Source organism: Gobio gobio (genome assembly GCF_949357685.1).
Source record: "Gobio gobio genome assembly, chromosome: 7".
NCBI classification, from domain to species: Eukaryota; Metazoa; Chordata; class Actinopteri; order Cypriniformes; family Gobionidae; genus Gobio; species Gobio gobio.
The window spans coordinates 40601553-40617992 of NC_137103.1; the positions used below are offsets into that span (position 1 = coordinate 40601553).

The following is a 16440-nucleotide window of genomic DNA, read 5'->3' on the forward strand; positions in this document are numbered from 1 at the left end:
TAACACATAGACCCACATTTTTGCTTAATGCTTTGGAGAACAATTCACCAGGGAACACGATTCATTCCCATTTGCCAGACAGAAAAGCACAATGTATAATTAAAAGTGTAAAGTGTAAAGATGTAATTGTTGGAATGTTGATTATCATTAAATAGCGCTGCAGAAACATGACTGTAAGCCATATTTAGCATACTTAATTTATTAATCGAGCAAGCTGTTTGTTGCTTCTCTTATGTAAGCTGGAGGAGATATGAAGACTCTAGCTGGTGTGAACTCTGATATAACAGTCACAATGGTGACTAGCTACCTCTGATTGCCTATTTGAGCGGGCAGTTTATGGGCAGTTATCATGTATGAAGTACAAACCAATACCACCTCCAGTCCCCCTTCTTGGAAAAGAGTTTCTCTATAAGAGGCGAAGATGGAAAATTACATAAAGTGAAAGTGGTTTATCTTATCTCGTATAGTTTATTATTCTGAGTAAACTTTTTTTCTATTCTGTTGATCGAAGTTTTTACTTGCAAGGTAATTCCCCACTCTCTATCTAAGAGATAATTTCTATCGAACCGTTGGTTTATTGTACGTGTATTCACAAGGGAAACTTGTTTGGTCTTGTACAGCCAGACCTTAATCACATCCTTCCCCCGACAGTGGGTTTGCGTAACAAAAACAGTTAGCGACACACCGTTGGTGGACAAATAAACATAAAGTGTTTATTAATTACAAAAGTAAAAAGCACAAGCACTGTAGTTTTTTAGCAAATCTTCACACTGACAGTGTATAAAAATAATTCAAGTATAATTGATGCAATAATAAAGACAATCAAGGGTTTTTCTGTGGTATTTTATCAAATGCATGTACAGTAGGGTCTGAAAAACAATCTGAAAACAGGTCAAATGTTTTTATTGTGCAACAATATCAGCATAGCAATGTGAAAAAATGTGGAAAACAATTATGACAAAAATATCAGAATGTTCTAGTATTTGTTTTGTCCTCCTTTTGCTTTAATGACAGTGCACTTGAGCTGCAAGAAAGTTTGTGGAAAAACCTGATGATCATTTGCTTAAATTATTTTAGAATGATCCGAATAGCCTTGTGCTTTAATGGAAGCTGGAAATCTGACCTTTGGTACAAAGGAATCACATGACTGTGACAAATTTGTTTGATCAGTGGCCTAGAAAACTGCAGAATACTAAATATTTGTGACCCTGGACCACAAAACTAGTCATAAGGCTCAATATTTTGAAATTGAGATGTATATAAATCAGCATTCGGTTGATGTATGGTTTGTTAGGATAGGACAATATTTGGCCGAGATACAACTATTTGAAAATCTGGAATCTGAGTGTGCAAAAAAATCTAAATATTGAGAAAATCACCTTTAAAGTAGTCCAAATTAAGTCCTTAGCAATGCATATTACTACCAATAATACATATTCGATATATACGGTAAGAAATGTGCTAAATATTTTCATGGAACATGATCTTTACTTAATATCCTAATGATTTTTGGCATTCAAAAATCGATAATTTTGACCCATACAATGTATGCCACAAACTCTGTTTTTGACTGTTTTGTGGTCCAGGGTCACATTTCTCTTTTTTTCAAAAACTTCTTTCTAGGTTTAATATTAATAATAAATAACTTTTCCAGCTTTAAATGTAGAAAAAAAATTATCATAGTGTGGGCTCATACTTTTGGATCCGACTGTACATATTTGCTTTGTTCATACAGCTAATACTTTACACCTTACAGAAAAATAACGCTGGTCAATTTTTATAAGCTGCAACATGTAGGACTGAAACGGTGAATATTTTCACTTTCATTTATCCACCTGTGTGCTGTTCACTTTTGCTTCTCTTAATGATTATTTGCTCATTCTCACTCACCCACACTCCAGTTCATCAATCACAACAGATCGGAGTGTGTGGCTGCTGCCCTGGCTTTGTTACGCCGTCACACTGAAACTCCACATCTATTATGCAGTTTCACATTAATCTTTTAAATCAGTCTTCAAATTAACGTACATCCTCCCTTAAGAGAGGGCTGTGATGCTGTGAAGAGTGTGTTCCTTGTTGGCTTTGATTGGTTTCAACTCTTCTTTAACACTTCAGGATAGTCAGAGTGCCCTCCATTGTCCAATTATTGCATTGCACTCACATTGTTTGTCACAGATATGCTTAAATGATCTGAGCTCTAGCTTGCTTTAACCACAATCCTGATCACAGACTTTACCACTGAGATCTATAATACCTAGAGATAAATATACATAAGCATTCATCTCAAAGGCTCTTGTTTGGCTTTGCCCTGGAAATAAGCAGCATACAATACTTTAGTTGCATCAGAATAGATGGCTAATTTTGAATGCTTTTTGTATCATATTGTGTATTTACATGATCTACCAGCAGGGGCTAACAAGGCCATGCTAAGCATCCAAACTGTAATGATCACAACTTTGAGACTTGAGTTTCGTCTCTAGATAGCATCACAGATCAACTCAGGGAGTCTGTAATGTGTACCACCAATCATTCTGAAAAGCATTCTGATGCATTCATTGACATGATTTCAGTCACTCAGTGGTTTTAGAGGGTAATATACCCCAACACCATCTGAGAGTATTGTGGTTCTGTGTTCTCACCAGATGTTTCAGAGGAGTAGATGCAGTACATGTTGTCATGTTGTTTAGAGCTGGTGTCGATGGGCTGCATTACCAAAGTTTGAAGTTGCTCTTCCCTTTCGTTCTTGTCAATAATCTCAATATCTGTTGTTGTGCACTCCTCATTCAACTGGGTAAGGTTCCCCCACCACTTAGAAAGGAAATGACAGGCAAAAATATTAATTAGAGCTGTCCAATCATAACGTCAATCTTCAGTGAACACTTCTTAATGGAATAGTTCACCCAAAAATGAGAAATGATCCTATAATTTACTTACCCTCATGCCATCCTACAGTATGTGTATATGACTAAATTCTTTCAGCCGAACACAATCGGAGTTCTATTTAATAATATCCTGGCTCTTCCCAGCTTTGTAATGGCATTGAACAGTGCCTGAGCGCCTATGTAATGCGTCATACGTTGGGTCAGAGGTCACCCTTCTGCGGGAACTCGACTCTCTCGTAAACGCGCGTACAGCCGTTGCCGGAAGCCAGTGATTATAGTTTATAAAGTTTTAAATATGGATATTTTTCTTACAAAAACCCATAGCTTTTTCTTCAGAAGGCATTTATTAACCCACTGGAGTAGTATGGATTACCTTTATGATGAATGGATGCACTTTTTGGGCTTCAAAAACTATATTCAATGCCATAAGAGCCAGGATATTATTGGCTCGAGGGTGAGTAACTTATGGGATCATTTTAATTTTTGGGTGAACTATTCCTTTAAAATAACATTTTAGTAATCTAAAGAATCTTTTTCTACAATGAATAACATTTTGATTCCATGGATGTTAAATGTTCTTCATGGTACCATAGATAATAAAGAACCTTTATTTTTAAAGGCCAATTCACACTGCACAGACAAATACCAACAAACAAGATCAGTGTGTTACAGCGTCCGTTGGAGTTGGGGTTTGTTTTCTCAAGACTGAACATGTTCAATCAGAGTTTGTTGCAGTGTGAACATGACAGTTATTTTTCATAAAATTCTAAATGCAACGGCCAACTTGCTTGTTGCTCGCTTGTTTGTTTTTGTTATTTATGAGGACACAAATTTGTATAATGACACAGGTATTACACTGGTATTACGACGTAAACATGAAATATAAGGTCATTTCAAATAGCTTTAAAAACATACTAAACAATGTTTTATAAAAAAAATTTAAATGCAGAATGTTTCCTGATGGGTAGGTTTAGGGGTAAGGGTAGTGTAGGGGGATAGAATGTACAGGATAAAAACCATTATGGAATGTCCTCACTTAGATAGCAAAACAAACCTGTGTGTGTGGCCAAGGTTATTGTGCGTTTACATACACAATTGTTCCAATTATTAATAAACTATGTAAATCCCTTAAACAGTTTATCGGATAAAGGTCATGGTTGACATTTGACATTACATGTAAACAATTTTACTAGAGTTCTGACATTATTCAATTTGTACATGCCTATTTACATTTACGTTAAATACTGGTAAAAACTTGTATTTAAAAAAAGAGTAAAAATAATAATCTCAGGTTTTTATAAAGAGTTGAATTTTGATAGCTATCAGTGTTTCGTTGTACATGTAAAAACAATCTCAGAGAAACTTTGACATTTTGTTCTAAAAAAAATTCATCAGACCTCAAACATGAATTTGGAAAAACTGCTAACAAGCTGCTGCATAAGCACTACAACTACCACAAGCATATTTTTATATGCTTAATTAAAATGTAGCAAAAAAAATTTAAGCGCAGAATGGTGTCATCATTCACATTTGAGCTATAATTGTGTAACGTTTAGGTTACTTATGTAACTCCGGAGACATTACATCAGAACAACTGACGACAAACAGTCGTACAACTGACAAATTGGGAGGTTGGGAAGGTGGGGATGGAGACGTGGAATTGGGCTCTCAGGCGAGATTCCAATTCGTCAATTCAGTTCTGACATAACGTCAAAAGTGACTGACTGATAGGGAACTTATGTTGCAATAACGTGCAAGTCTCTTCAAGTACACTAATGTTAACCACAAACTGTAATATACTGATAAATCCCAAACAGCTATTTAAAAAAAAAAAAAACCTGAAGGAACCATGGCTTGAAAATGCTAATTCTCTTCTAGCAGTAAGAACTACAAACATCTTGAAATGTATTCTGTCAGATTCATGCATTTGATATGTTGCATGGCATTGGTCTTACCTGAGACTGGTCAATGTCCATGATATTAGTTTTAAAGTGTTTGGGATCTGGTACTTTAGGAAGGATCAGTCTTCTAATTCTTTCAAAACTAAAGAACATCAGCAGCATTCAGGCATTCAGTAAAAATTGTCTGGATAATATTATATTAATCAAAGTTTCTGTAATACTCACCCATGTTGAGTCAGCAGACAAACAAGAAGAAAGCCGGTCAGTGGCAGCACAATTTTCAAAAAATAAACCCATATGTTGGCGGGTGATTCTACCGTACAAGCACCTGTGAACAAAATGTTTTGTTTATTTCTAACTTAAGGCTATTGCATGCAATCTATTGGGAAGAGGGATGCGAGTACAAAAGTTTGAGCTAATAAAGAGATGTAAAAAGATTTGCTTTTGAACCATAAATATTGCTATGTCAGATTACATGGTTTTTTTAAAGACAAGGAGAAGGTACCTATATTGTTTCCCCAACTTTGCACTTTTGTCCAGTTGCTCCAGTTCTTGTCTAAACATTCCAACCTCATTCTTATTCTGAAATCGTAATTCATCTTTAAGCTGAGGGTGGGCAGGTGCAAATTATACACATCATGTTTAAGTTCAATCCTCTGACCTCTCTGCACATAAGCAAATGCAAAACATACTGTAAGATTCTCCAACTTTGCTTTGAATAAATATCATGTCATTTTATATCAGATTCATCAGCATTTTTCCAGTCATACTGTATCAAGCATATGCAAGTCTTGTTGCCTCAGTTCCATTACTTCAGCTCAAATGTGTAAGTGTCTGTGAGTGTTCAATACCTTCCAGTCTTTGACACATTGGCTCTTGTACTGCACTTCAGTTGTATAACACTTGGAATCTGTTTTATTATTTGGATTCCTCCATGTTATAGTAACACCATGTAATGTATTACTAATCTTAAAAACAATCTGGTCCGAGTCAATCTCTTCTAGAAGCCCTTGAAAAAAGCACAGTATTAATGAGTAGCTGTTCATACAAAATTCCATAGAATTAAAAAAAATCATCAGCGCTTTAAGTGCCTAGAAAAGCGCTTTATAAATGTAACAAATTATTATTATTAAATATTTTCTCTTATAGCTCTCTGAAATACTTGATTCTCATTGGTCAACCGTCTGATTTGACCGTTATTGTTAGCTGCACTGAATAACAGACCGCTGTTCTGGGTAACTCCTTTCACACTTGCTTCTCATTGCCATCTTGTGTCTCACTTATCAATTGTATTTAAAATGAATTCGGAAAAAATGCAATGATTGGACGAGTTATGGTCCTATGCTCTAAAAAACGACGGTTCTTTAGTAACAGTTCTATTTAGAACCGTATGGTCCTGAAGAACCCTTTATATGCTGAAATGGTTCTTTGTGTTAAAGTTTAGGGTTCTTTATTCCCACCTGTTTGTTTTTCAAATCTGTAACTGTCAAAGCCACCTCATTATTGATTTTCTGGAGCTCAGCTCAACTACTCTTGACAGGTAAATGATTTATTTCTTAAAATGTCTATACATTTTTACTTTTAAAATTGTAACTGGTTTACTACCAATCATGTCTTTTTTCTCTTTTTAGCTAAACAGAACATGTAAGTGTGAGCAGCGCTGTTCATTTAGAGATAAGTTACTCATCTTCTCTTCTCCTCAAAGTAAGTAACAGAGATATTGGATTTATGATCCATATTGTTAGATTTTTTTTGTTAAATTATTACTTTATGCCTAAACATACCCAGTCCCAAAAAAAAAACATTCAAGCTATCTCATGACATTTTATATACATTTTTCCTTTTAACATGGTAAAGGGTTCACATACTGTATACAACAATATGAAGATACTAATATATTAATGAAAAGCAACTATTATTAAAAGGGTTATTTATAACACCGTTAAGGTCCTATATAACACTTTCAAAGCATGGTTCTTTATGGAACCTTATAAAAAGGGTTCCATTTAGCACCGAAAAGGGTTCTGCTATTGTTACAAGCTGAAGAACCCTAATTTGGTACTGTTTCGAAAAAAATTATTAAGAGTACACCAAAAGTTTGGAATCATTCAGATTTTTTAATGGTTTTGAAAGAAGTCTCTTCTGCTCACCAAGGCTGCATTTATTTGATAAAAAATACAGCAAAAATAGTATTATTGTGAAATATTTTTACAATTTAAAATAACTATTTTTCTATTTGAATATATTTTAAAATGCAATTTATTTCTGAGATTCAAAGCTGATTTTTCAGCATCATTACTCCAGTCTTTAGAGTCACACGATCCTTCAGAAATCATTCTAATATGCCGATTAGCTGCTCAAGAAACATTTATTATTATTATCAATGTTGAAAGCAGTTGTGTACGAGCAGCATTTATCTGAAATATAAAGCTTTTTCAACATTATAAATGTATATACTGTCACTTGATCATTTTAATGCATCCTTGCTGAATAAATGTATGAATTTCTTTAAGTTCTTTCCCAAAAAAATTAAGAAATAAAAAATTCCTACCAACCCAAAACTTCTGAACGGTAGTACAACGTTACAAAAGCTTTCTGTTTCAGATAAATATTGTTCTTTTCCACTTTCTATTTGTCAAAGAATCCTAAAAAAAAATGTTTTACACAACTGCTTTCAACATTGGTAATAATCATAAATGTTTCTTGAGCAGCAAATCATCATATTATGATTTCTCAAGGATCATGTGACACTGAAGACTGGAGTTGTGATGCTCAAAATTCAGCTGTGCATCACAGGAATAAATTACATTTTAAAATACATTCAAATAGAAAACAGTAATTTTACATTTTAATAATATTTCACAATATTACAGCCTTTTTTGTATTTTTAATAACATAAATGCAGACTTAAAAACATTAAAATCAAATTTTGACTGGTAATATATATATATATATATATATATATAATATTAATTTGTAATATATTAATTTGATTTATTTTTATACTTAAAAAAAACTTAGCAGAAAAGGCTGAGAAAGTCCACATACTGTATTCTGTTGAACCTACAGTATGAGTAATATGTAAATGTTTACAGCCTTGAAATTAACTTTACAAATAACATTATTGCGAAACATGGGTTTTTTTATTTAATGAATGTGCATGTTCTGATGTGACTCTTTGCCAGGTATACAGGAAATACCAGCTCATGTAAACGCCTCCCCCTCCTCTGGCCTTTTGATGTGGCTCTCCAGACAGCTCATGCACTGTGAAGCACTGCTGCTTATCAGCAGACTTATCATTATCATCAGATGTTTGTCTAAATGTACACTGGCAAGAATGTGCGCGTCATATGCTCCATTCCTAAAGATTTAACCGGTGACCTTTTACATTGGGCAAACACGTTTGTGATGAGTTTGAGAATCATGCTTCTGTGGGAAGCATAATACTTTGCCTAATATATAGACTTTTTTCATACTCTTCAGCTACAAACCATTCTAACAGTTCTTTATATATAGATGTCATATGAAAATAATGTGTAATCATCTCTCAATCGAATCAAAAGTTACATTGCGCAAAAAATATTGAATGTTTGTTCTGTAAAAGAAATAAAGATTAAAGAAAAACTCACCATAATCTTCACCATAAAAATACTCATCATCATCGTCAGCACTAGACTCTGGAGCAAAGAGCAAGGCAAGGACTACCAGGAGATACACACTCCAGTTGTTCATGATATGTTACTCTCTCAGTTACTTATCAATGAAGAAATCTCAGACTTTAAAGCACAGAGGAACAGGTGACACAATTTATACCTGAATCACCAAACCCGTTCCTCCACTCATTTCCTTCCCGTCCTCTCCCCCTCACTTGCTCTTATGATGTGAGGGAGGGTTTTAACTCTGTCACATCACTGGTTTTGTTTTATATTCTTTCTTATTCAGTTCAAATGTATTTCTTGGGACTCTGGTAGATTCTTGGTAGAAGTTTGTGTTGGTGATTTCACCCCGTTATAGGGGAAACTTTGTAAGTTCTTTAGATGTTATAGAAACCACTTTCATGTTTTCTCGCACTTTGTACAAATATGTACCGATGTAAGAACCCAGAGCTTTAATTCTGGTAACGGATGATAGATGAATATAAGAATGTGAGCACCAAATAACCATACAGTCAACAAAATAAGACATTATAATCTGTGTACATTTTCTTGGGTCAGAAATAAATAGCTCCTTTCTTTTCTTTTACTTCATTTATTAACTATCTTTTCATAAATGTGGTCAGGGTGTTTTTAAATGTCATACATTTATTACAAATATTTGTGTTCCCATTTTGGTTAAAGTCTGTTCAATGAACTATAATTCCCCACCCCCCAACCAGTCAAGTGGTTAAGGCATACTCCTACACAGAAATTGATTTACGAAGAAATATATGTTGTCTATTTTCCCCTACAGTTTTACCTCTCAATAGTGGGATAATTTATGATTATTTTCTCACTCTATAGAAGTCACTTATCTCACCACAAGATCAGATTTACTTAGAACCGACCACCGTGGGAGGGAGGAAGAGAACACAAGGGTCAGACAAACAACCAGGCTAATACATCAACTTTACTAAGTGTTTTTTGGTAGATCTTTCAAACTTACCATAATGCTTACTACTAGTCTTCTACAATTACACTCTAAAAAAAAAAAGGTTCTATATGGCACCAAAAATGGTTCTTGGCTCGTAATCATAGGGGAACCTTTTTTAGTGCTATATAGCACCAATTTTGGTGCTTCAGTGGTTCTTCAGCGGTTCTTCAGTGGTTCTTCAGCGGTTCTTCAGAGGTTCTTCACCGGTTCTTTGACTAAGGTGCTATATAGCACCGCTGAAGAACCGCTGAAGAACCACTGAAGCACCAAAATTGGTGCTATATAGCGCTAAAAAAGGTTCCCCTATGATTACGAGTGTAGCAATCACAAAATCCTACCACCAGATGGTGTTGTGACTGTGCCACAAATGTTGAAATTATTACAAAAGTGATGTTATGAATAAATACACATTTAACTCTCACTGCTTCAAATAACAATTCTCTGTGTAACATCAGAATTTTTCAAATGCACACAGCTATTCAAAGGAATCATTTTGGCAATTTGATTCTGTAACCTTCATATGAGTCACATCTCTTGTCTCATTAACCAAACCTTACAAGCAGCTTGATAATAATCTGTATGTTCCAGCCACAGAAGACTTAATAAACTACATGCAATGAAGACAGTTTCTTTCTCGTGCATTGTACATATACACTCTAAAAAAGTTACCACAACTTAAATAAATGCATGTCGCAAGTTCAAAAATTCTTTATTTAATGTTTTAATTAAACCTTTTAAGTTGCAAACATTATTTTATGGAGTTCTGTTGGCACAATTATGTTGATCATTATATCAAAATAATATTGTCTGGAATATAAATGCAAAATTTCTGCGTTAATTGGCTCTTTTTTTATTACATTGTAGTAACTTAAAGAAATTGTCTCGATAACTTTGGAAATTAGGCAGTGAGCATGCTTTGCATAGGACTGGATAAGGAGAATAAATATTGAAATTAAAGGGGGGAAAACTATGGTAGTCAATGGCTGGCGAGATCTAATTGGTTACAAATATTCTTCCAAATATCTTCCTTTGTGTTCAGCAGAAGAAAGAAATTCATGCAGATTTGGACTAACTTGAGGGTGAGTAAATTATGAAAGAATTTGTTTTATTTTTGGGTGAACTATCTATACCTGTAAGTGTTTAATGCTGTTATGTTTGACATTTAAAATAGTTTCTGTAATGTTGACGTTTTTGTGATTACCATTGTGCTGAAGTGTAGATCCAATTGACTGCGCTTATCTTTCTTGTTCATTGTCGTTTGATTTCAACGGAAATAGATCAGATTAATTGGTTCCAGGGATACAGCTCTTGGAGTTGGGTTTAAAAAAAAATTGCGTAATAAACTTTAAAATTTGTGTTTATGCTAAAAATTATTACGTTCCTCTAACTTAATGTAGCTTGTTGGTAAATTCACTCAAAGTTGTAAAAAACCTTACAAGCAGCTTGCTTGTATAATAGTTGACATAACTCCAAAAAATGTATGCAAACTGTTGCGTACATTATTATTATTTTTTTATTGAGTCAACACATTATTTTTTAGAGTGAATGTGAGATATGAATAGCAGATGTACGAGAAGTCTTGGGTGTGAACGGTCGCATATGAGCCTGGAGGTGTTGTTTTGTAATAGATAATGATCATGTTTTGCACCGATGTTCATTAAGTCAAAAGGAAGTGAGACAAAGTTTCTATATGTTAAAAAATATTTACATTTCTGACAAGTGCATACCTATACATTGCTATTGGGTTTTGAACAATAAAAAGACAACATTAAAAAAGTGAGGGCAAAATCAGAATAATATTATTTCATAATAGAAATTGTTCTTTTTTACATGCAAATTCTTGGGGTCCCTGAGATTACAGTGAAATCTCTCAATAAATTATTACACTCACCTAAAGGATTATTAGGAACACCTGTTCAATTTCTCATTAATGCAATTATCTAATCAATCAATCACATGGCAGTTGCTTCAATGCATTTAGGGGTGTGGTCCTGGTCAAGACAATCTCCTGAACTCCAAACTGAATGTCAGAATGGGAAAGAAAGGTGATTTAAGCAATTTTGAGCGTGGCATGGTTGTTGGTGCCAGACGGGCCGGTCTGAGTATTTCACAATCTGCTCAGTTACTGGGATTTTCACGCACAACCATTTCTAGGGTTTACAAAGAATGGTGTGAAAAGGGAAAAACATCCAGTATGCGGCAGTCCTGTGGGCGAAAATGCCTTGTTGATGCTAGAGGTCAGAGGAGAATGGGCCGACTGATTCAAGCTGATAGAAGAGCAACTTTGACTGAAATAACCACTCGTTACAACCAAGGTATGCAGCAAAGCTTTTGTGAAGCCACAACACGCACAACCTTGAGGCGGATGGGCTACAACAGCAGAAGACCCCACCGGGTACCACTCATCTCCACTACAAATAGGAAAAAGAGGCTACAATTTGCACGAGCTCACCAAAATTGGACAGTTGAAGACTGGAAAAATGTTGCCTGGTCTGATGAGTCTTGATTTCTGTTGAGACATTCAGATGGTAGAGTCAGAATTTGGCGTAAACAGAATGAGAACATGGATCCATCATGCCTTGTTACCACTGTGCAGGCTGCTGCTGGTGGTGTAATGGTGTGGGGGATGTTTTCTTGGCCACTTTAGGCCCCTTAAGGCCCGGGTATACTTCACTTGCCGCGCCCGGACGCGTCACGCGCGCAGCCCTGTCCGCGCGTCTTTCAAAGTATACTACACCACGGATGCGCGCGGATGATCGCGTTCGACACATGCGCAGTAAAAAAGTGTCTATGCTCTACCAGACATCGGATGGCAGCACTGAGTCCTGTCATCAACGGGACATTCGCTGGGCATAATCGGAGAAGAACTGTAGTGCATCCACCATTGCAACATAGTTTGGAAGAAACACTGAAGAATCAAAAATTCTCTGTTTTTTTTCAAGCGTGATGTTTTTAAACCGGTCTTTGCACACTGTTCTTCGACGGCTGAACACTGTGCTCAATACTGTGCGTATTGCCACCTAGTGGACTCTTCTGTACTGCTGGAGCATACGCTGTTGCACGCGGACCGTCCGCACGGTCTCAAAATTTGGGCTGCGCACGGACGGGGTGTGCGGCCGGCCGCGAGCCCTCCGCATGACGAAAATTACGTCATGCGGGCGGTGCACGAACGTGGACGGACGAAGTATACCCGGGCCTTTAGTGCCAATTGGGCATCGTTTAAATGCCATGGCCTACCTGAGCATTGTTTCTGACCATGTCCATCCCTTTATGACCACCATGTACCCATCTTCTGATGGCTACTTCCAGCAAGATAATGCACCATGTCACAAAGCTCGAATCATTTCTAATTGGTTGCTTGAACATGACAATGAGTTCACTGTACTAAAATGCCCCCCACAGTCACCAGATCTCAACCCAATAGAGCATCTTTGGGATGTGGTGGAACGGGAGCTTCGTGCCCTGGATGTGCATCCCACAAATCTCCATCAACTGCAAGATGCTATCCTATCAATATGGGCCAACATTTCTAAAGAATGCTTTCAGCACCTTGTTGAATCAATGCCACGTAGAATTAAGGCAGTTCTGAAGGCGAAAGGGGGTCAAACACAGTATTAGTATGGTGTTCCTAATAATCCTTTAGGTGAGTGTATAGGACGATAGTTTTCAAAGATCTACTGCATCCCACTGTTTTTTTTTGTTTCTTCTTTTTTTTTAGATTTCTGCTTGTAATAGAGATAAATGAGACTTGTGCTCAGCATTTATAAAATGTTGAATGACACTGACCACACCAACCTTGTCATTTCAATTGTGCCACAAAGAGCGATGGAACGCCGGCCTGGAGATGTCAAGGTAGAGAGCGAAGGGGAAAAGAGAGAGTCGATTCAAAAGATGAGGATAAATCTTTGAGCAGCACTCGATTACGTCTGGGCTGTGGAGCAGTTCTCCCCCTCTGGGAAGGGCTGCGTGTCTGCAGAGAAACCGAGCTAAGACGAGACCTGTCAGGAACAAAGAGCGAAATTCCAATGATATGTTTAGCTAAAAGGGTGAGAGAAAAGTGAATCAAAGCAGTGCAGGATCAAAGAAACGCTTCAGTAAAGTCAACTTGGCCGCCAAGAGACCAGCAGGGGATGCATATGATTTATAAGTTGTTCTTCAGAACCTTCTGATGTTGAGGAATTGATTGTTATTGTTGCTAGAGAGAAGAAGAGAAAGACGTGGGACTGAAACGGAGGGTCACCTATCTGAGCTTCAAAAGTGGAGCTCTCTGATGTGTGACAGTCGTCAAACACTGGAACGACACCACTGGTCGTAAACAGAGGCACTGGAACATGTCAGGGCCAATAAGCCACTACAACAAACGGCGGAAAAGAAAGCGAGTTGTTTTGTTTGCTTTGACCACAATCAAACAAACAGCTTTTGAAGGTCAACATGACTGCGCGTGATGATCAATGTCGGTTTGTTTGAGGCAAGGGCACCGCAAAGGTCGGCAAAAAGGGTCAATGTCAGGGGTGTGGAGTAGTTGTGCTACAAGAGACGCCTGGCTCTCTGATCCAAGTTTTATAAAACATTCTAAGTGCATTCGCATTAGAAAACATGTCAAATTCAAAGTAAACTGCTATTTAAATTGAATGTTCATTATTATTATCAATGTAACACAGTATTGGTCAGTTTTCCAACCTGCTTGAGTTATCAGGTTTGGTCATCTCATTTTGCAGTGTTCAAGACAAAAACAGCTGAGAAAAAAACATGTTTATCGAGAGCTAACCACGCTAACCACTAGTTCCTTCAAGGCACGAGGTACTGAACGTGTTAGGCCTTTCTCATACCTTTCTCCATATCTCAGAGCATTATCAGCCTGACTCAAGCATTATTAAAAAGTAAGTGCATGTGTCTTTTTTTCTATATCTGCCTCTTTTTTTTTTATGGGAAGACATTATTTGCTCTCTGGTGTTGAAATGACCTACATTTACTTTTATGGTCATTACACGTCTTAGTAAATCAATAGATTCAATTGATAAACCATAACACACATAAAAAAAAAGCATGTTTCAGAATCATTAACAAATCTGCTCTGGCATTGTCTCTGTAGCATATAGTCTACAATATGTAGTTCTTTCTAAAAACGTATATATAACTATATTTTAAATTGTATTTAATTTTTTTTTTTAAACGTATTTAAATTATATTGTTTTTATTATTATATATATTTTTATTTGATTTCACAGATGGAATAGAGAACCCTACTATTATTCTAAAATGTGTAAAAAAATAATCAAATTGTATTAATATTATGTCCAAACTTTTGACTGATAGTAAAAATAAGGGATTTCCCAAACGTAGGTGCTCGATCCTCTGGGGGTTCGGCAGGGAACTACAGGGGGTTTGTGAGTTGATGAAAAACTAGTAATAATTAAATTATAAAAATTAAAAGAAAAAAATATATTTTTAAATAAAATCAATCAAAAAATATATATCTAATACATTTCCTGCATGGCATGTGACCAATAGGAAACAGAGCATTGGAATATTAACTTAACAACTTAAAAAAATTAATATTTTAGCTCAAAGGGGTTAAGCTGACTAAAAAAAGTTTAGGAATCCCTGGTATAAATCATTGATTTAATAATCTAGAAGTCAAAGATTAATTTATTTGCTAACAAGAAAGGTCTATCTTTTTAATGAACATAAAATTAAGGACACAACACTACAGATACATGCTGTTGTTGTTTTTTCAAACAGAATGAAAGAGTATAAAGGTGCGTGACATGACAGAGAACATGGCATGTAAGACATCTGAAGCGAGCAATGTGTGTGTATGTGTGTAAGTATGTGTGTGTTTATGAGATGCAGCCAGCAGACAGCAAGGTAAGAGTGGTCCGCTGGGACAACTCCGAAATAACAACAAAGAGTCATCAGAGGTCTGGATGAAAGCCCTGTCATGAAATATTTGACTTCTCACAGTCCACACCTCAATGAGTGTTTGCCCATGGATTGACTGACTGAGGCTGCTGCCAGAGCACATGGGATTTTGACCACTACAGTGGATACCTCAGTATAGTTACAGTTAATACCACAGAACACAAATCACTGAACTGCTTTAGCTGTGATATCTGTCAAAGGCTCAGTAGGTATATCACAAACTTTTTGTTGTTGTTGCTTTTTCCACAAATTAAGTCAAAATGGCATTAGAATTACTCTTAACTATGCATCATATCAGAATGAATGTCACTGGATTAAAACCAAACAAACAAAACAGTAGAAATATAAAGAATAACTGAGATAGAACTGGGTGCATTTAATGTTAATAATTTGTTGAAAGTTCATGTTTGTTATGATTCTCAATCTGTTTCTTAGCAGTTCATCTTACATCTCACAACTATTAGTTTTGTTTTCATTTCAACAGTGCCATCATGTGGACTTCTTGTGTTGGCTTAGTAGCTGTAAATTCAAAACATAAATATAAAAGCCCAGACATAATTGTTTATAGTGCAATAATACACTCGAAAAAATGCTGGGTGGTTTCAACCCATGTTTGGGTCAAATATGGACAAACCCAACGGTTGGTTTGAATTAAACTAGTGTCTATATTTGACCCAAACATGGGTAAACAACCCAGCGTGTTTTAGAGTGTAAAAATAAAGGGCAATTTTTTAGACGTTTCACCAAATTCCAGTGAAAATGTATGAGAATTCATATAAGGGAAAGCAGATAATGTTTTAATTTCATGTCACATGTGGTCAACGAACACAGTTTTCCAAAGTATCAACATATGGTAACAATTGTACATTTCCTGTTATCTGAAGAAAGTTAATGGTTTTAAACCAGTCATTTTAATATCAAAGCACTTAACACTAGTATTATAATTATTTGCAGGTTGGCAATTCCAAACCCCTGTCAAGGTTGCATTTGAAGAAAATGACTTAATATTTATCTGACATGTACAGTATGCTTGGAGTCGGACAAGGCAGTTCACATTACAGAAGATTGCTTTGTATTATGGCCATTTTGGTAAATTACATTGGCCT

The 16440-nt window shown here is 36.0% G+C and overlaps 1 protein-coding gene across 1 annotated transcript; it reads right to left on the minus strand.

The window, feature by feature from the left end:
• Positions 1–688: 688 nt before the first annotated feature.
• Positions 689–8554, minus strand: crlf2 (cytokine receptor like factor 2). The gene is made up of 6 exons (XM_079821478.1): positions 8413–8554; positions 5635–5792; positions 5289–5448; positions 5009–5111; positions 4838–4925; positions 689–2808 (listed from the first exon to the last, which is right to left on the minus strand). Exons 1-6 carry the CDS (start codon positions 8513–8515, stop codon positions 2584–2586), a joined length of 837 nt encoding a protein of 278 aa, XP_079677604.1. The 5' UTR covers positions 8516–8554; the 3' UTR covers positions 689–2583.
• Between the last annotated feature and the right edge of the window lie 7886 nt (positions 8555–16440).